General features: G+C 45.2%; 1 protein-coding gene across 3 annotated transcripts in view; it reads right to left on the bottom strand.

Moving 5' to 3' along the window:
- The window catches only part of kcnd2 (potassium voltage-gated channel, Shal-related subfamily, member 2), a 199,518-nt gene extending 177,759 nt beyond the window's left edge, over positions 1–21,759 (bottom strand). For 2 of the 3 annotated variants that reach the window (XR_011666901.1, XM_071332746.1), the window contains exons 1-2: positions 20,867–21,756; positions 19,327–20,527 (exon numbers count right to left, since the gene is read on the bottom strand). Coding sequence is in view for 2 of the 3 variants with exons in the window: in XM_071332746.1 (XP_071188847.1) it covers positions 19,327–20,438 (1,112 nt within the window). In the remaining variant the exon portion in view is untranslated. Of the gene's footprint in view, positions 1–19,326; positions 20,528–20,866 lie in introns of all 3 variants that reach the window. The other variant, XM_071332747.1, reaches the window with a different exon arrangement.
- Positions 21,760–21,960: the final 201 nt, after the last annotated feature.

The following is a 21,960-nucleotide window of genomic DNA, read 5'->3' as shown; positions in this document are numbered from 1 at the left end:
GAGAAACAGAGAGAATTCCTTGTAGAAGCTGGAAAGTCTGAGCTGTATTCTCCTGACGGTCTCTTCTGGGTGCTCTCCTGTTTGAGCGTCTCCCCCCACTGCTCTCTGATCTAACAGAGATGGCAGGGTTTGTGTGTGTGTGTGTGTGTGTGTGTGGCACTGAGGAGGAGTGTGAATGTGTCCAGAGGGAGAGAGAAGGATGGAGGAGGGATGTTGGTTCGCGTTAGGGATAGAGGAGGGGTGTGTGTGTGTGTGTGTGTGTGTGTGTGTGTGTGTGTGTGTGTGTGTGTGTGTGTGTGTGTGTGTGTGTGTGTGTGTGTGTGTGTGTGTGTGTGTGTGTGTGTGTGTGTGTGTGTGTGTGTGTGTGTGTGTGTGTGTGTAGTGGTCTGAGTCGTTGGCCGTCGAGCAGCGTATTTATCTCAGTGTAATGGCACATCATTAATATTCACAGCTAGCTCCGGATCAATGATCCTTGGCAGCCTGGCTATTATTTCATTTCTTGTATCTAAAAAGGCATAGCGAGGATTCAGCTAAATTGTTTTGAGTTGTTTTGGCTGAGTCGTCACAAAAACGTACGCAGGGAGGAGTGGAGCGAGGGAGGTAGAGATGGGTTGGGATATGCTAAACTTCCCGGGGGGGGGGGGGGGGGGGGGGAAGGAGAGGGGAAGATAGAAAGAGATATACAGTACAGTATTGCTGCGTTAGCACGACTACAACTCGAGAATACAATTGCACTTCAACTAGCGACATCACAACTCAGAGAATGTGATAGGCAGCAAATCAGAACTCTCAGAAAGCCTGACCCAGCCAATCAAATCTCGCTTGAGACCTGACTGAAAGCTGTCTGTCCGAAACAAATTATTCAGTGTTAACCATTCTACTGTTGAGCCAAGTCAGCGAACAGTTACTGTACCTCCAAGCCCATTATCTACCAGGCGACTGGCAGGTTGACTGGAAATACAAGGTGATTTGTCTCACAGACAGGCTACTTCTGACACTTAACAACATGTCTGACACCTAACAACATGTCTGACACCTACCAACATCTCCACAACGTCCGTAAACGTAACAGAGGAGATGGGGCCTGGTCACGCCAGGCTGGCCACAGATAATACACCCTGCTAATCAAAGACTGTTAAGTCTACACTCAAGGGAGGGGGGGGAGGAGGGGAGAGGGAGAGGGAGAGGGGGGAGTAGAAGCAGAGGGGGGGAGAGGGGGGAGGAGAGGGAGAGGGGGGAGAAGAGAGGATGGATGTAACAGAGGGAGGAGAAGAAGGGGTGGAGGGAGAGAGGAGGAGCAGGAGGGAGGAAGAAGAGGAGGGAAGGAACAGAAAGGGGAAGGACAGAAAGAGGAAGAAAGTGTAGAGAGAAAGCTGAGGGAAACAGTGGGAGGAGGAGTGTCAAGGAAAAGGGGGAAGATACGGGTGAGGGATTCCATCTCAGTCATAGTCACACCCCTTGCCCTGACACCACCTCTGGGAGCAATCGGAATGTGCTGCGTCAGTCAGCAGTGTTGTGCTGCACATAACAGTTTGAGAAAAGACAGAACCCGCCAGTTAGATGGGCAGTGTAGCATCACACAGTGTAGCTGAACATATGCTGTAGGGGGACTCAAATCAGCAACCTCAGGAGGGTGGCTAAGCATTGGGCTAATGGAGGTGGCTGCCATAATGCTTTGTTCATGCGGCTGAACAACACACACTCACACAATTATAGTTAAATGCACTGTGTTAGTGGGGCTAAATTGCCACGTTAGCGTGAATAGCTGTGTTAGTGTAGCCTACTGAGACAGTCTGTTATTATAGCTAACACCCGCATAACATGCTAGCTAAAAACACTATGTTGGGATTTAGAGAATCCATGATTGTATTTGTGGCTAAAACACAAGCACACACATAGTATTAGTTAGGCTGATTACACCGCTGTAGCGGAGCTTACCGGTTAGGTTGTGTTAGTTAACAGTCCATTAGTAAAGCCATGCATGCACAATGTTAGCATAGCTGGTCATATGCAGTAAGACAAGGTAAAAACACATAGCATTATGTTCATACAGTTAAAAACACTTGTTGTATACCAGATACACACAACGTTAGCATAGCGGAACACTTATTTCAATTGGTTAGTCAAGAAGCCCAGAGTTAGCCCAAAATAGTGTTCAAGTTCCCAGAGAGTGTGTGTATGTTAGCAGCATGCTAGCTAAGTGAGATGCGTTACTCCTTCCGGTCCCTGTGTTCTCATTCAGATGGGGATGAACGGTATGATGTCAGGCACGAGCTCTACTTCACTAAAAACTGTGTCAGCACTTCACTGCTGCTAACTAGCCACCAACTGTACTGTACTGCTGCACCACGCACACTGAGACACACTGAACTGTACCCACACAAAATGGGGCTGGAAATAAGCAGTTGGAATCTTGGAGTTCCTATGCTGGTTGAGCTTTGATAATCCCACATGCACACGCACCCACACACACACACACACTCGCACGTGCACACGCACACACACACGCACACTAACACACACACTTTGACATTAGGAGGGGTACTCAAAGATGAGCGGAGCTCCAGGAAGATTTATTCTCCATGGATCACACAAAACATAAGTGTTGCTTAACCGAATGACCGTGAGGACGACAGAGTCACACCACAGGAGAGGCTGCCACCACCGCTGTGTGTATGTGTGTTTGTGTGTTTTTTGTGTCTGTGTAGGTGCATGTGTGGTGGATGGAGTGGGTGATTATTATTATTATTATAATAAGGTTACAGGGAGATTTCTCCCCGGCAGTAGACGGTCTCAAGGCCAGACAGACGTAGAGTGTCAGACGCTTAGGAGAGAAGAGACGAGATGATGAGAAAGAGAGAGAGAGAGAGAGAGAGGAGGGGATGGAGGAGAGGAGAGAGAAAGCAAGATAGACAGAGAGGGAGAGAGAGAGAGAGAGAGGGGGGAGATGGAAGACAGAAGAAAGGGACGATTTACAGTTTTTTACAATCACTTTGGCACTAATTTCAGAACCTTGTGGTCATTTTTCAAAACTCTAGACACAAAATTCTAAACGGTCATCACTTGTAACACAGGCTGTCCAATGTTCAAAACATTGCATTGTGCATTCATATCTTTAAAGAAACCTTGCACTTGCAGAATCATTGGTTCAAATAACTAATTTATCATGAAATACCATAGGAACATTCATTTAGATCTCCCACACACAAGATACCGATAGTTTCACTGTGTAGTTGTTCATACAATCATTAAATATTGTAGTATAAAATATGTGATACATGTTTCATTATGGTACTACACATAAGTACATCACTGTAAAAGGACTAGTAAAGAGAATAGTACAGACAGTGGAATCATTAAACAACATCTGAAATGTATTGATTAAATACAATAAAATCACTAATAGGTTTCTTTGAATCAAAGCAAAAATAATTAGCTACAAAAAAAGAAAAAAACTACAGTAAAACATCAACTGCAGTGTTCCTCACCTGGCTTACTGTAAAAAGCAAAACAAAGGATTGATTACTGTACTTCTATATTTCCATCAAACCTGTCTTGTGGATTTGGCCATAGGTTCTCATCCACATCACAATGGATGTTTTCATTAGCCAAACATCTTGGGAAGAATCTTCGGGCATGGCGAATCCAGGCCTGACACTGGTCTGCCGTGATGTCATTGCATGCGTCATCCATGGCCTGGAGAAGGGTGGCTTGTTCGTGAGGGCGCCTATCATATACCTTCCACCTTCATGTGGAGAAAAATTCCTCAGTCGTGATAAAGGAAAGGAGAGTATGGGGGTAAGTACAGGGCCGTAAATTGTGGATGAGCCTGAAACCATGCTTGCACCATTTGAGAATGGTGGAACCTGACATTATCCCACACAATGGCATAGGTCATGCCATCAGCTCTACAAACCTGATTTAGCTCATCAAGGAAGGTTACATTCGAACAGCAAATCATGTGGCTGCCTGCAACTCAATATATAGAGTATATAGAGTAGAGAGCTTTAGATGTTGTTTGACCAAACAGAACAGGCAAGATGCGTAATCTAAGCAACTTTGACCGTGGTATGATTGTTGATGCCACACATGGTGATTCGAGCATCTCAGAAACAGCTGCCCTCCTGGGATTTTTATGCACTACAGTCTCTAGAGTTTACAGAGAATGGTGCGATAAACAAAACACATTCAGTGAGCGGCAGTTCTGTGGGCAAAAACACCTTGTTAATGAGAGAGGCCAGAAGAGAATGTCCAGACTCATTCAAGCTAAGAGAAAGGCCATAAATGCTCAAATAACAGCTGTTTAAAACAGTGGTGTGCAGAAGGGCATCTCTTAACGTACAACACAGTGAATAATTCAGGCTGTTGTGGAGGCAAAAGGGGGTCCTACCCAGTACTAGATAGGTGTACCTAATAAAGTGTACAGTAATGTCAAATCTGAAAACATGGTCTGGAAAAGTGGTACATGGGACCATAGAAACAGTGTCTGATAAAGAATGATGATGAAATATTACATCCATAGATAATATAGTCCAATTGGTTCATGTTCCACGGAAATTGGTGTCAATGGATCTCGTTATCCTGAAACCTTCATGGAATATTGTTTGTCAGTTTTCATAAAACTATGCATTAAGAGTAATGCAAAAGTCACTTATCATTTTGAGCAGTTGTATCAATTGATAGTTAGATCATTTTAAGGAAATGAATAGACAGTCATTTCAGATGTTATGTGTGAATTGCATTTTGAAATGGTAATACTTTGATGTTTAGTTGTGTCATTTTGAACATGCGATTTTAGTTCAATGAACAAATTATCTTAGCTGTATGTGTATTGTATCCAAGCAATTGGAAAAAGTGTTAAGAGTTTTGAAACATTTGCATTTTGATCATTGGTTGTGAGTTTTGTGTCTAGAGTTTCGAAAAATGACACCAAGGTTCCGGAATTAGTGGCAAAGTGATTGTAAAAAACTGTAAACATGAGGCCACCTCTCTAGCTATCAGCCCAAAAGCAGAAGACCTTGCCACCGTTCGCCACGCCGTCTTGTCGACCTATCCAGTCATCTCTCATCGGCCTGAACAGGGATTAAAGCAGCAGAGTGAACAACCTTTCAACCTATCTCTAGGAAAAACCCTCCACTCCCTCACAGCCAAGACATGTGTGTGTGTGTGTGTGTGTGTGTGTGTGTGTGTGTGTGTGTGTGTGTGTGTGTGTGTGTGTGTGTGTGTGTGTGTGTGTGTGTGTGTGTGTGTGTGTGTGTGTGTGTGTGTGTGTGTGTGTGTGCGCTAGCGTGCATGTGTGTCTATCATGTTTGGCTTGGGTTAAAATGGAATCCTCAATGCATTCTTCAAACCGTCAACTGTCATTCAGCCAAAAGGTGATTTTAAAATAGATCCCTCCCTCTGAGATGCATGGGCGTATGACATTCAGATGTCTATGACAGGACACCGGAGTAGACTGTGTAGACTGTCATAGACTGTGTGACAGTGTGCAGAGGGCAGTGCTGCGGGAGGGGACACGAGGGATGGGAAGTGACAGCCGATGGTAAATGGATTGCATTCTTTGGGGGAAGTGTGTCTTGCCACCATAACGTCCTCTCTCTGTCCCCTCAGCACGACCCTGTAGCCCTCTATCAGCACTGATAAGCTGCCATTAACACTGACCTCTGTACAATATCAAACAAGAATGATTTTCTGATACAGCCAACAGAGTTGAAGGAGCTAAGGACAGTCTTATGTCACACACACACACAGAGAGAGAGCGAGAGAGAGTGAGAGAGAGAGCGAGAGAGCGAGAGAGCGAGAGAGTGAGCGAGAGCGAGCGAGAGCGATAAAGCGAGAGAGCGAGAGCGAAAGCGAGCGAGAGAGTGAGAGAGTGAGAGAGCAAGAGAGCGCGAGAGAGAGAGCAAGAGAGAGAGAGAGAGAGAGCGAGAGAGCGATAGAGCTAGAGTGAGCAAGATTGAGCGAGAGCGAGCGAGAGCGATAAAGCGAGAGAGCGCGAGAGAGCGAGAGAGAGAGACATAGAGACTGTTTGGGAGTCAGGAATACAGGCTACACCACAATGTATCTGCTGTGGACACGATAAATCAGATTCAAACGAAGTGGTACAGTGGAATATGGTCCGAACTCAAGGCTTTAGTCAATTTAATCTTTGGTTCAAATGTTGGGCCAGAGATTGATCATAAGCATAGCACAAGGTAACGCACCAAATCTTTTACGTTATTATTTCAACTAGCACTGTGTTCAAAGCTTTTCAACATTTTTCAGTGGGAAACACTCAAGAATGCTTGCTGAGCCTTTCAACCAGAGCCGGCGAGCCAGACAGAGACAGAGGGCCCCTCTGAGATAGCTAGACAGACAGACGCTGTAGGACAATCAAAACAATCTGAGATGAGAGCAGGCAAAAATAACCCTTTTTATTAAATTAAACCGCCAATGCCGGAACATACAAGGTGAGCAGCGGCCCTGCAGAACAGACAAACAGGCCTTCCTGACTCTCCTTCTTTCTTTCCTATCTTCTTTCTCACTGTTCTTTTTCGTCGTCTCCTCTGTCTGCCTCTCGACTGTTTTTTATTGTGCTCAGGTTCCCCCCCGTGTCTGGCTAAGTGTAGAAGTCTAACAAAGCCCAGCAGGCACACATAAAGTCATGTCTTTGTGCCAGAGCAACGAGTCTCTTTCCAACACAGGTGTTCACTGTTTACCTTCAATGGAGGAAAATGACACCTTTGGTATGACTTGTCGATAAACAGATCAATGATTGCTTATGAAAAAAAGAGAGAGTACTGTGTTTACTAACAGGGCACAATGAACACACTCCCGCCCCACTGTTGGTGGATTTTTATTTTATTTAACCAGGTAAGTCAGTTAAGAACAAATTATTATTTACAATGACAGCCTAGGAACAGTGGGTTAACGGTCTTGTTCAGGGGCAGAATGACTGATTTTTACCTTGTCAGCTAGGGGATTCAATCTAGCAACCTTTCGGTTACTGGCCCAACACTCTAATCACTAGGCTACTGGCTACCTGCCGCATCAATATGCCTGACAGATACGAGCTCTGCAAACACCATTTAAAAGAGATACTGTTGGCACACACACACACACACACGGACGGACACACACACGTATAAAGGGGAAGAGAGAGAGAGAGAGAGAGAGAGAGAGAGAGAGAGAGAGACAGAGAGAGAGAGAGAGAGAGAGACAGAAAGACAGAGAGAGAGAGAGAGAGAGAATTAGCATTAACCAACCTTTAGTGTACCATGAAATTGGTGCAAATGAGAGAGAGGGAGATGACGGGGAGATAGAAAGAGCACAAAAGAGGGATGAATAAGAGAGAGGTATAGAAGGAGTATGAGCACGAGCCAACCTTCGAGGTAGACAACGTGATGATAGAGAAAGAACAGTGGTGTGTATTCATGGATGCCAAGGGAAGCCAGGTTTCCCCCCAAAAAACGGACCAGGAAACAAATAAAAAAACATACCAAATAATGTATCTTTCGTCTCTCTGTGTTTCATAATGTTTCTTAAATTCGGAAGAGGCTGAATGTATCTGTTATGGGAATTTTATGAATAATGACTAAATGATGTAAACATTTATCATAGAATTATAACTAACAGAATTATATCATGTCTGATGAAGAATGTTTGTCCATAAGAAAGAGTAGGCAAGGTTAGTAGGCAAGGAACTGTGGCAGACAACTTGTGACCACTGTGAAACTGATAACAGGGATGGAAGTCTCCCCACCCAGGAAGGGGAGAGACCTTGGCCTTGTAGTAGATTGTATAACAGGTGGCAGACAATCTATGAGAAGAAGACTTGTGAACTATGTTGCCATTGTATCTGAGAGGCGGAGGGACGTTTATGACGAAATGTGAAGTATATAGACCAATGTACCGGAAATGATAAGCAGAGCTCTCTAAATAAACATTCCTGACAATTGTAGCTGGGCCTCCGCCTGATTCATTTCAACCAGTTTCTTACAAATTCTGGGTTTCAGGCTGAGTAATTCATTCAATTGGGTATTATGAACAACTGAGAACAAAATTCTTGTAACAGTATCTCGCAGGAGAAAGCATACGTGTGAGCAAAACAGCAACCCTCTGTCTCTGTATCTGTAGACCATCTACATGATGCTGTCTGGTGAAAAAGAGTATGCCATTGTTGCCGCCCATAGCACTGAATGCAAGGGAAGTCAGCGAGCATTTGGCCTCCCTTTAAAAAAAAGTGTCAAATAATAGCCAATCAGCGCTGAGCTAAACTGAGTGAGCTCAACTGTGAATGGTCCCTTGTGCACCAAAAATAAAGTGTCAAGGGAAGCCAGTTTGGATTTGGCTTCACACCAATCACATCACATCAAAAGCAAAAAGACAGAAACAACTTGAATTGTTGCATCTCGTTATGTTGTTGTCCTCCGGTGGCTAGCTAGCTAAAATTGCCCCTTTCCTAAATTAGCCATGGATGGAAATAGGGTTTAGGTTTAAGGTTGTACTTAATTCTTCGTACTGGCCAATGATTATAACGGCAATTCTAAACCAACAATAAATTCATACATTTTTGAAATGGTGCTGGAATAGTGGAGGCAGCTCCTGTTGTCTTTGCGACTTGCGGTAACTCTCTGTGGTTCTAAATCAATAGTTGTTAAGTTGTCCGAAAATGTCGGAAACATTAACTTGCTTGACTATGCTGTAGGTTATGTAACTGTCTGTTATATGCAATGTGCTTTGTGGACTTCACCGGACAGAGGTTGCTATCCGGTTTTGTGATGAAACAAAGGTGTGGTTGAATTTATTCTGCACTGTGTCTTCTTATTGTCTCGGCCTTTAGGCCTATATATCACGGTGTCAAGGCATATGAAGTAACAGGTTGTAGAGAAAACAACGCAATTATCACAACACATAGGTTGTAAAATGTGTTTTTTTCCCTAGCTTGGCTTCCCTAGTGATTTTACCCACGCACCGCTACTGAGCGAGAGTGAGAGAAAGAGAGAACGATAAAGAGCGGGAGAGAGAGAAAGGGACAAAGAAAATAGAAAATAAGGTGTATCTCTGACCCCAAGCACATGTTTCATTCTCTACAGGTTTGTACTTTCATTTATAGTGCTTGTTATGTGTGTGTGTGTGTGTGTGTGTGTGTGTGTGTGTGTGTGTGTGTGTGTGTGTGTGTGTGTGTGTGTGTGTGTGTGTGTGTGTGTGTGTGTGTGTGTGTGTGTGTGTGTGTGTGTGTGTGTGTGTGTGTGTGTGTGTGTGTGTGTGTGTGTGTGTGTGTGTGTGTGTGTGTGTGTGTGTGTGTGTGTGTGTGTGTGTGTGTGTGTGTGTGTGTGTTTGTGTGTGTGTGCGTGCATGTACGTGCACGCATATATTTGTGTGTATTTGTGAGTGCCTGTATGTGTTTCACTTGACATGCACCATTTGCAAGGCGCTCTACCCCCGTTCCACTCCATTTGAGCAGACATTCTGAGAACAGCAAAATGTCCAGTTAGGCCCTGACTCTAAATGCACCTTGACAGCACAAAGGAATAAGCTAGGGGCTCGTTCTCCTCATAGCAAAACAGCCAACACATGATAGCCTAGCCATACACAAATGAAAACAAGGTTGTACAGTAACACAGCTCAGTAGAGGACTATTGACTCCCTGCCTGTCTCCTGTCCATCTCCTGCTGCGTGTCTGGGCCACAGAGCCCACCTGTCACCGTCTGTCGCTCTCTGTTTATATTAAGACATAATCAATGGAAGAAGACAAGAGGCCTGGATAAGTGACTGGTTGATAGGCTGTTTAGGGGAATTCATTAACATACTGTACTGCACAGTGTATTAGGATCCAACATAGTGCCTATCTCAATTACTGTATATGAGTGTATAAAGCTATCGATCACGTGACAACGTTCATTCCTATGTGAATACTCAATAGCGCATCGAGGCCAAATGAAGTCGGTTAAGATGGTGTCTAATATGCAGTTTGAGGTACTCCAGAAAGTGACGTTGCAGGCTAGCTCAGTGCTGCCCCCTCTCATTGACTAACTTGAGTTCAAGGCAGACCGGGGTACTGCAGGCTACCATTAGCAACTAAACGATCCTTATAACTTATTCTTTGTGCGATTTCAAAATAATTGGTTAAAGGACATACATCTGGTGTATTAGAAAAAAATTGTATTTACACGAAGATTGACCACAAATATTGCCATTTTCCCATTCACTACAATGGGGGATCCTGTTTTCTGCAAACAATGCCTACAGTACCGCGGTTGGCCTTGAACTTCTGTCGCTTCAATGAAAGGGGGCAGTCGTTTTCCACTGGCATATCTATTGTAACTTGAGTAATGTCTTGTTCTAGTTGCAAATGCCTGTGCGGACGGCAGACACCCAAAGTTGTAAAACCGGAAAACATAAACACAGTTGAGATTTAACTTGAAAAGCTTATCCGTCAACTCCCTGTTGCGTTCATAATATTTGACGAGGGGGAGAAAACGCAAATCATCCAAGCATAAAGTGATCCTGTATGGAGAATAAAGGTTGCCGTTTTCGTCAGATGTAAGGCTTCTGTGCAAGAGGTGTGTGAAAATACACCAGTTTCAAGATGTTAGGTAGGTCAATAGCTAGCTTTTTCAGAGAAGCAAACGAAGCTAGCTGTGTTTATGGACGTAACGCAATACAGGAAGTATTGCCAAACTGTATATGCCAATCTGTCAGTCAATCTCTTTCCCAAAAACAAACTGTGAATCACCCTCTCCTAGGGTGATATCTCCATCTCTCTCCCAACACAACTCTTTGTTTCTCTACTTACTTCCCCAAAACAGCATAATGTTAGCCGTTACCATTTATGACATTATGTCATTGAGATCATTTCCTCATTATACAGAACCACCATTATGACACCACCTGACCAACCGTCCAACAGCGCCAAAGCCCGGGCCAAGCTCCATCGGTAAAGGCTGCAGCCTGCAGTTGAAGCCTTCCTCAGTAATGTTCTCTTCTGTTCTCTCCTCCTCTCTCTGGGACGAGAAGCCATCCTTTCTACTCCAGCGCGTCTCTAGGTGGCTTCATTAAAGATCCTATCTAAAATAATCACTTAACCGCGCTATACAAGAGAGAGTGTGTGTGTGTGTGTGTGTGTGTGTGTGTGTGTGTGTGTGTGTGTGTGTGTGTGTGTGTGTGTGTGTGTGTGTGTGTGTGTGTGTGTGTGTGTGCGTGCGTGTGTGTGTGCGTTCGTGTGTGTTAGATCCTAACCCATGCAGCATAACGAATTAATTAAATTAGGCCCATCCTAATCCACCGTTAATAGCATACATAAGCCACCCAGAGACAGAGAGAAAGAAGAGAGAGAGGGATGGGGTGTAGAGAGATGGACGACACTGAGCAAGACACCCCAAAGGTAGAATAAAGAACACCAAGTTTCAAGTTGCATTTGTCGTATGTACGGGATACGCATGTTATACATCATCCAATGAAACGCTTACTTGCAGGTTCCTTCTCGACAACGCAACAACAATAAGAAATGTCAAAGATAAGAATACGAACATAAAGTAAATTAGAAGAGAATAAAGATTGTAGCATAAGTATAATGCAGGAAGGCACCATTTATAGTACAATATGTACACGTGTATTGGAGAAGGGGCGGATGGGGGGCAACTGTATACATGTAGCAGTATAATAAGAGTCTGGTAGCAGCAGTTGTGATGTGTGCTAAGGTGCGGAGAATTAGAGCAGTCCACTTCAAGTGTTCAGCAGTCTGATGGCTTATAGATAGAAACTGTCTCTGAGCCTGTTGGTATCAGACCTCGTGCTTCGATAGCGTCTGCCTGACGGTAAGAGAGAGAACAGCTCCTGGCTGGGGTGTGTGGGGTCCTTGATGATGACCAGGTTTTCTGTTTACATATTACTCATGTAAGTGCAAAACCTAACAAAACTCAATGTTCAGTGAACACTAAACACTTAAAGCTGTTGTATGGGTGTGATTTGCAACAGGCGTGGATGGTATGAGAGGAAATCGATGCCTTTAACACCGATTGTAGCTGCCAACTCAATTTCAAATATGAATCAGAGACAGCACTCACTTGTCTTTGATCGATTCACGTTCTTGCTGGGCTCTGAAATTGCCTCTTTGGACTGGACCTCTCTACATAATCATCATCACTAACACCGCCACAAAGGCATAATTGTGGCTAAACCCCACCCATTTCTACAATTTCTAACCCTAACCTTAACCCTAACCTTAACCAAACTGCTAACCTTATGCCTAACCCTAACCTTAAATTAAGATCGAAAAGTGATGTTAGCATGGTTATTGTCTGGCCCTGAATGCCGAACACCAGCCAATCAGAGAAGACAGTGGTAACAACACAACCACCTCTTAACCCAGTTGGCCTGCTCACCTGAAATCTGCTTCCTCTCTCTGTTCCTCTCTGCCGCCAGCCGCGCTGTAACTGGTGCCTGACATCTGAGTGTACTGTATGATTTGATCTGTTTATTAATTCACTTCCTGGATATTAAAAGCCTTCTGATGCGGACATGGAGAGAGGGGGGGGGGGGGGGGAGGGAGGTGAGGAGCATGGGGGAGATATGGAGACAAAGGGTGTAATAGAGGGGGGAGAGAGGAAGAGAGGAAAAAGAGGGAAAGAGAGAGACGGGAAAGGGTGGGTGGAGAGACAGAGAGAAGGAGAGAGGGGGAGAGAAATACAGAAACAGGGATGAAGAGAGAGAGATACATTGATGAATATACATGTACAGCTCCAGAGTTCTGTTCACCCAGAGATGAGGGCCAGTGTGTGTTCCACTGTAGTCGGTAGGTGGACTGTATCACCTGTATAGACAGGGGACTATGCCACGACATGTCAGGTAGTTACAGGAAGTCAAGTAGTTAGGCTTGTGGACATACATACTGTGCACACAGCAGAACATCTCTACATCACACACACGCGCACACACACACACACACACACACACACACACACACACACACACACACACACACACACACACACACACACACACACACACACACACACACACACACACACACACACACACACACACACACACACACACACACACACACACACACACACACACACACACACGCGCGACAAACGTATGCACACACATGCGCTAATAACGATTGTTTAAATGAGAAAATGCTAAGAAATAAAATATTGTGAATCATTTATATTTCAAGAACCCCAGTAGGAATGGAAGAAGCAGTCATTATCAGATCCAAGTAAGGTGCAAATATTTGTTTTTTCGATTTCAATTATATTCCGTTGTTGTACTGTAGAAATCATTATTAGATGAATGGACAAATCATTAAACACATACACATAAAAGCAGCTCAAGCAGTCTTTATACACTACAGAAAAGAAAAAAACCTTTCCCAAAAGTAATTGCAGTTTTTTAAATCGATAGATGTCTGAGCACATGCTGCACTGGAATCCAATTTCAAAGCCTTAAATCTTTATTTAAACAAACAGCTGGAGAACAAAGTAGTGAGGAATCTAATTGTAATACCCCTCACTCCGGGAACCCTCTATACATTGATATATGATATGATATGTAATATAATATATGATATAACATGTATCAACGATATGGATAGAGTAAGAAAGGTGTCTCTGTGTGTATGACTCCATATAGGAATTAGAATATGATTCAACATGACACAGGGACATTAGTCCCAGCGTTACCACAGATCATTACCATAATTATGTCATTGAAACAATAGTCAAAAGTAAAACATCCTCATCTTCCAATTGCAGTCCACTCCGTTCGGGTACGTGGTCAACTGAACTGTCGCCTCTCCTGTCGTAGCTCAGCCTCTAATTGTCATAGTCCCATGCTGTGACATGGTTGGTCACATGGCGGGAGCGTGTGGCGCGTGATGAGCAGAACTGCACATTTGGGCCACCGTCTGTGACATAATTGGGTATCTACTCCCGTCACGTGACTTTGATAGAATCTGACCATTTCTGACTGATGTTTTCGAAACACTCATTTAGTTAATTCATCTGATTTCTTAGATGAATCACGCACATCCCCGACATCTAGCATGGTTTAGTCGGAAGTCTTTGCACACCGCCTGCTGGTTTGCTTTCTCAACCTAGCTCAGTAACCTTGTTCCCCAGGTCTAAACCAGTCACCAACCAACCAGCCGTTCAGAGAAAACACTCATGAAAACCAGCAGACACTGAAGCCCTCCAGGCCTAAAGTCAACCAGCCCTTTATTAAAGGGAAATGTCATTAGAGTCAACCAGCCCTTTATTAAAGGGAAATGTCATTAGAGTCAACCAGCACTTTATTAAAGGGAAATGTCATTAGAGTCAACCAGCACTTTATTAAAGGGAAATGTCATTAGAGTCAACCGGCCCTATATTAAAGGGAAATGTCATTAGAGTCAACCAGCACTTTATTAAAGGGAAATGTCATTAGAGTCAACCATCACTTTATTAAAGGGAAATGTCACTAGAGTCAACCGTCCCTATATTAAAGGGAAATGTCATTAGAGTCAACCAGCAATATATTAAAGGGAAATGTCATTAGAGTCAACCAGCACTATATTAAAGGGAAATGTCATTAGAGTCAACCAGCACTATATTAAAGGGAAATGTTATTAGAGTCAACCAGTACTATATTAAAGGGAAATGTCATTAGAGTCAACCAGCATTATATTAAAGGGAAATGTCATTAGAGTCAACCAGCACTTTATTAAAGGGAAATGTCACTAGAGTCAACCGTCCCTATATTAAAGGGAAATGTCATTAGAGTCAACCAGCACTATATTAAAGGGAAATGTCATTAGAGTCAACCAGCACTATATTAAAGGGAAATGTCATTAGAGTCAACCAGCACTATATTAAAGGGAAATGTCATTAGAGTCAACCAGTACTATATTAAAGGGAAATGTCATTAGAGTCAACCAGCATTATATTAAAGGGAAATGTCATTAGAGTCAACCAGCACTTTATTAAAGGGAAATGTCACTAGAGTCAACCGGCCCTATATTAAAGGGAAATGTCATTAGAGTCAACCAGCACTATATTAAAGCGAAATGTCATTAGAGTCAACCAGCACTTTATTAAAGGGAAATGTCACTAGAGTCAACCGGCCCTAAATTAAAGGGAAATGTCATTAGAGTCAACCAGCACTATACCAGCACCCCAACATCAACATATGTGAAAATGGCACGTTTTCTTGTAAAAAAAAAAGACTGAGGAAGATGAGTGTTTCCAATGACATCATCAACCAATTACTAGCCAAAGCCTACTCATAATTGGTCAAAAGTGCAACCTGAGTCCGGCTCCATATTGGGCTCAAGACATACAGATCTAGGATCAGTTAGTAAGGGATGTAACCTGAGGCAGTGTCCCTACCAGGCTCCAGACATACTAATGAGAGTCCTGATCATGCCTGTAACCCTTTTGTGACCCCAACAGACTTGACCTCTAACCACTGACCCTCCCCATGTGACTACTGAGTTCATATGAGCTGTAATCCTGACTAGACCCTAGAGACAAATCCTATTCTATATGACCTCCTATTAGAATGAGTCTATGGCCTTGAGTAACATCATGCATAGCCAACCTATACAATGTGTGTAACACCTTCGGCAAGTAACAAACGGTTGTCCATTGAAGCTGCAGATCCTCATAGGGCTAGGCATCCCTTGCAGTGAACTGCACAGATCAGAGGGTCCACATTGAGCCCTTGATTAAGGGACAAAGGTGTCTCATTTAGTGAGTCTGCTGACTTCCCTCTCTCCTATCTCTCTCTCTCTCTCTTTCTCTGTCATTGCCTGTCTTTCACTCTTCCTCTCTCCTCTGTCAGTCTATTAGTGTCTCTCTCTCGCTCCACTCATTCTCTCCTCCGCATCTCCAGTAGCGACAGCTGCTTCAGTAATGGATGCCGTTTGACAGTGAATAAGCCAATTAGAATGGCAGTGATTTAATTGGCCCCGGACGATTTCACTAAATCCACAAACGAGTCAATTAGTGGGACCGTGAGGGGCCTGGGGGGGGGGGGGCAGAAGCAGGACAAGGGGGTTAAGCTGTGACACTGATTCAAGTTATTCAAGTGTTACACATTCTAGAACCACCGCGGTTATTATTTGACTTTGCACTTTGCTGGTCGTCTAAGAACATTTGATTAATTGATTAATTCAAGTTGTTCACCTCCCAATCTTTGATACACACAGACAAAGGCAGAGACAGACAGATACACACACAAAGCCTCTCTTCCAGGTCCGGGGATATCCAAACCGCGGGAGTCCTGGCCGTACTAAATGGATCACAGGCTGGAAGGAGAATTGGCTGAAATTAGGCCGTAATTCACTGGACACGCAACTGGATTTGTCTCTGGCTGTGTATCTGCCTAGGTACAGCATGGACACGCAGTGTACACAGTACAAAATGAACCCCTGGGCAACTGCAGCACAGGAGCCAGACGTTATACAGCGTGATACTGCAGGTCAGAGACAGGCTGGGGATTTGAGAGAGCTAGCAACAGTAAGAGGATTAGGTATACTTAAGCAATAAGGCCTGAGGGGGTGTGGTATATGGCCAATATACCACGGGAAAGGGCTGTTCTTACACACGACGCAATGCGGAGTGCCTGGATGCAACCCTTAGCCGTAGTATATTGGCCATGTACCACAAACCCCTGAGGTGCCTTATTGCTATTATAAACTGGTTAACATCATAATAAGAATAGTACAAATAAAGGTATTGTCATATCCGTGGTATACAGTCTGATATTAAACAATTGCTGTCAGCCAATCAAAATGAAGGGCTCGAACCACCAAGTTAATAATGGTGAATTTGGTGCAGCCAGTGATACTGCTAGAGTATATGGGTGCATTGAGCAATGTGGAGTGCTGCAGTGGGCTCATAAAAGACACAGCACGGAGAGAAAACTCATTCTGCTCTCTGCTATGCCTTCTTATCTCTCTCTCTCTGTCTCTCGCTCTTTCCCTCTGTCTCTCTCTCTCTCTGTCTTGCCACCTTTATCTCACTCCCTCTCTCTTTGCCCTTTCTCCAAATTTCCCTATGACCTTATCCTTCTCTTTTTCTATATTTTTCTCTTTCCCTCCCTCCTCTCTGTTTTACCTGCTTCACTGAGCACACCTCCCTCCCCTCCCCTGCTCCCTGCAGTTCCCAGCCACAGATCCATCCCTGTCTCTGGTAGCCTGGCAAGGTAATGAGACATTAAAGAACGATAGCCTACGTCCGCTTAAGAGCTATGTCCTTGCTCAATCTACCAAAACACTCCTCGCACGCATGTACGAGCACACACACGCACACACACACACACACAGACACACACATTTGAGAGAATTGTGGGGATTTTTACAGACATGAGTACTGGACAAGTATTTCTTTTTGATAATACGGTCCAGGGCATTTTACCATACACTCGATTCATCCAATGGCTTTTTGTGAGGCACTGGACCGATGCAATAGAATAGAAACAGATGACTGTGTGTTCGTACTCTCAAACAAAGGCTAGTGCAGCTGTGTAGTCACCACCTGTCAAGCCCTGGGCACAGTAAACACAGACTGGCCTCAGGTACTGCCATCGCCCGCACACACACTGGCACTGCAGCCAGAAACACACCACACACAGTAACCAGCTGATTGACACATCGGCAAAACAAAGAGGTGAGGCTTCTATGAGCCAACAGAATGGTTTCTGGTTGTGGATGGGAGCTTGGCTGTGTATCAGTGATGTTAATGTGTGTGTGTGTGTGAGTGGGAGTGAGAGGAGGTTGCTTTTCTTCCCTGAGTTTCTTTGTCTTAGGCCTATCTCATTAACAGAAAGGCCAAGACACACACACACACACACACTCACAGAAAGAACAAGCCACTCCTACTGCGTCAGCCATTAGCTCAGTGGTGAGTGTGAACCAGTAATTGCATTTTGTTATTGATATCATCCAATCTGACAGTGGGGACATGGAACTACACAAATTACACACAATGAGGTGTGGCAATCTATTCCTCTACCTCTTTCTCTCAGCCACTATTTTCTCTCCACCCCTCCCCTTCTTACACATGCAATTACAGAATAAAGTAATCAGAACACAACAGGCCTTCCAATCAAATTCATTGAGAGACTCATATAGACAAACTGTCAGGCAGTAGGCTCAATAATGAACAAAACAAACCAATCAAATAGAGAAATACCAGCTCTTGACCTATGAGTAATTGAGCCTTGTGAAATCCATCATGTTAACTATGACGCTGACACTCCACGTTTGTGTTCATGTGCCGAATGGACTACAACGGCGCTGTGATCAAAGCGTCAGACGTGGGTTTTAGCGCTCCATTTGATTACCACTTTAGAGGCTGATTCACACCCGTGAACTGTTGGCAAGGAAAGTAACGGCAATGCTAGAGCGCGCAATGCTGAAAAGAGCCGCAGCGCTTCGTTTCAGCACCATGGAGAGCGCACAGTACTGCACTGCCATGCTTGCTGCTCCGCTTCAGCACCGCGGAGAACGCAATGCAACCGCTATGCTTGCGGCTCTGATTCCCCACAGCGCGCCACTCTCTTTTTCAACACCATGGAGAGCGCAAAATAGGCTACTACTGCACAGCGCAGGTGGGAGAAACCGGCAAAGGCGTCAATGAACCGTAGCCCCAGGACTCATATTAATGAATGGGTGTACACATCAACAGCAACACGGTGACATAATATGCCTCTTGCACAGCTTAGACTGCAACGCTGCAGCCACTTTTCAAACCGAGTATGGCTAAATTGAATCAACTGTAAGCCAAATAAGAGAGGAGCAACCAAAAGAGAATATAAGGCCACTGTGTGTGTGTGTGTGTGTTTGTGTGTGTGTGTGTTTGTGTGGGGGGGCAGAGAGCGAGAGAGAAATGCTGTGTGAGAGAAATCTATTGTAGTATATTCTGATTTGAAATTTAAATATTGTCATTGATCTCTCTCTGTTCCTCCCATGTTTTCCATTTATAGCTCTCTTCATTTGACAGTGTTGAAGAGGTGTGAATGTTAATAACGAGAACTGCTACAGTGGTTAGGATATGATGACATCATAGGCCTACAGCTTGGCCTGTGAATAAGGTAAATGCCTCTGAGGCCTTTGAATGTGAATGTTGTGTGAATGCCCTAAACCGTTCACTTGAGGGTGTTTCATGTAAATGGAGGATTTAGGCAGGCCTCTGAGACATTTCCCCAACTTTCCATTCACACTGCAGCTGCATTGAGAGAACACACTCAGAGGTGAGAACAACAGCAAACCAATGCTGCTGATTTAGGGTCGAAAACACACCCCCTGAGCATTTGATCACACATCTGCACTGTATGGTAAACTGGATCGGCACCTACCCCAGAGTTGTCATGGTGACGATGGTGTACCAGAAGGCTGCTGGGATGCTGGTGAACTTGCTGGCTGAGGAGCCCTTCTCGGCGTAGAACATGACAGTGGCGAAGATGATGATGGCCATGGTGAGGGAGAAGAGCAGGAAGCCCAGCTCCGAGGCGCAGCTCTTCAGCGTGTAGCCCAGGATGCGCAGCCCCGCAGAGTGGCGGGAGAATTTGAAAATCCTGAAAACCCGGAAGACCCTCAGGGTGACGAAGGCCCCGCTGACGTCCTCGTTGTCCGTCATGACCAGGCCGATGTAGTAGGGCATAATGGCCACCACATCGATGACGCTCATCACGCTCTTGATGAAGTTCCAGCGACTGGGCGCCGCCATTAGACGCAGCAGGTACTCCACGGTGAAGATCATGACGCAGGCCGTATCCAGACAGAAAAATGCCAAGGCATACCGCTCCCCGCACGACACCTGTTTGACCCGATTTTGCAAAGTCCCGCACGGGACCGTCTCCACCACGTTGGCCATCACGGAAACAGCAATGAAGAAGCCGGTGACGTAATAAAACACCAGGGCCATGGTGCTCGTGTGGGGGTTCTCGAAGGCCCGCCACATGGTTTCTCGGAATGTCATATCCGGCGGGACCATATCGTTCTGGTTCTCGCTGTCCTCGTCATCCTGGATTCTCTCCTGGTTCTCCCGCCGCCGGTCCTTGTACTCTTCATAGCAGCAGTCCCCTATGATCTCCGGTATGATCCCAAAGAAGGCCAGCTCCTCATCGTAGGCCGAGATGCACTCCTGGCGCGGGTAGTGCAGCTTCCCGGTACGATAGAAGTTCAGAATGTGTCTGAAAATATCCGGGTCACGGTCGAAAAAGTATTCGTTTGTCTCCTCGTGGAAGAAGAATTCCCGCTCTGTGCTGCCCAGTAAAGTGTCCGGGTACCGCTCCAATGTATTCCGCCACGTCTGGAACTTCTGACCGCTGACATTGAGCAAGATGAGCCCGTCCTGTTTTCGCCGGTTGTCAGGTGGGGGCGTCGGCATGGGCGCACTGGCTACCGGCATCCATCCTATAGCAGCCGCCCGGGCGAATGGTAACCACGCCGCCACTCCCGCTGCCATGGTGACCCACTGTGTGCGACCCGGTCCCGGTGAAGAGCTCTCGACGCTCCGGTGGGCGATCACAGAACCACAGCGCGGCGAGAGGACATCTGGAGAGGCAGGAAAACAACCCAAGCATTAGCCTACTCATATGGCTACACTGCAACAAATCATGCATGGTTGATATGAATATATCGTCCACTTGCTGTTCATTCTGTTTCCTTCTGAAACTCAATAAATAATCAAATCTAAAATCATTGCACAGACATGTCCCACGTATATCCCTACTGTCGTCGATAGTGAATGTAAAGCGTGAGAGCGAGTAGTCAATGGTTCTAGTATCAGTGACTCCACCGAACCAATATTTAGCAGTATAACATACATGATTCAACGGCAATAGTCTGGAAATTGAAAGCACATACAACAAACTAATAATGTAGCCCACTCACCTCCGCGTAAAAGCGACTGGTTTGAAAAATAAAGATTTCCGTTCTCTTTCTAATATAAAACAATCCTCTCTGCACACAAAAGTATGCAGAATATTCTCCCCTTGGAAAAGGGGTTGAAACGAACCAGCAACAAGTTCAACACGGGGGTAATTCCGTGCTCCAAACACCGGGAAAGACTTGGCTCCAGTCATACAAGGACATTCTCGAGCTATTTCTCTAGCCAAACAACACCCTGAAGATCAGCTCGCGCCTCCGGCGTCTTTATCCCTCCTAGAGCTCGAGCTTTTCAAGAAACGCGCGACTGTGATCCTCTTCGTAGACCAATGACTGTATGGGCCGAGTCCACACCGACAACTGTGCTCTGTGTTCGCAGCTGAATCGCGAAAGGACATAAAATCACACACACGGACACACACGCGCTCAACACAGACACACAGAAATACACAAGTGTGCCACCACCATATCCACAAGCTGCCGCTCCAGCTCAAAATGTCACCAGCGGAGGCAACCGTTGAATAATTATATAATAACCACTAGAGAGAGAAGGGGAATCAATAACCGAAGGAGAGCAACAAATGGGAGTATGGAAGTTGTTGGCTCGGCTGCCTCTCCTCTCCGTCACTCTCGCTGCTTTGCAGCTGCGCCGAAGGCCCAAGTTCCTCTCCCCAGTTCGTAGGGGGCGTGTCACGAGCTCCGGGCATCCTTTAACTTCTGTGTAATCAAATGGAGCGCTCCTCCTTGATGCCTTGCGGATACCCCGTTATGCACGACCGTGTCAGCATTAACCAAATATCTCTCTGAAACGGACACCGTACAGGCGGTCAGCCCCGGTGGCAGTGTGAAATTATACCACACCGTACTGACAGAGTAGTATCACATCAAAGCAATAGCATGCAGTACGTTGTGCATAAAATGAGCTTTGACTGAAAGTGTATTTACGGTGGTTGCTAATACACAGGCCGTTGTTCCAGCCTCCTTGTCTCTGGGCACTGTTACTGATGCTCAGCCGGAGCACCGCTAGATGGAGACAGTTTTCAGGGGAGAGGGGAGCCCACGGAGCCGAGGGCGGAGTGGAGCGCACCGCAGTCGGGGTA

The sequence above is a fragment of the Salvelinus alpinus genome, chromosome 11 (assembly GCF_045679555.1).
Source record: "Salvelinus alpinus chromosome 11, SLU_Salpinus.1, whole genome shotgun sequence".
Lineage (NCBI taxonomy): Eukaryota > Metazoa > Chordata > Actinopteri > Salmoniformes > Salmonidae > Salvelinus > Salvelinus alpinus.
The sequence above is the reverse complement of the archived record's forward strand: the minus strand, read 5'-3'. Positions and strand labels throughout refer to the sequence as shown.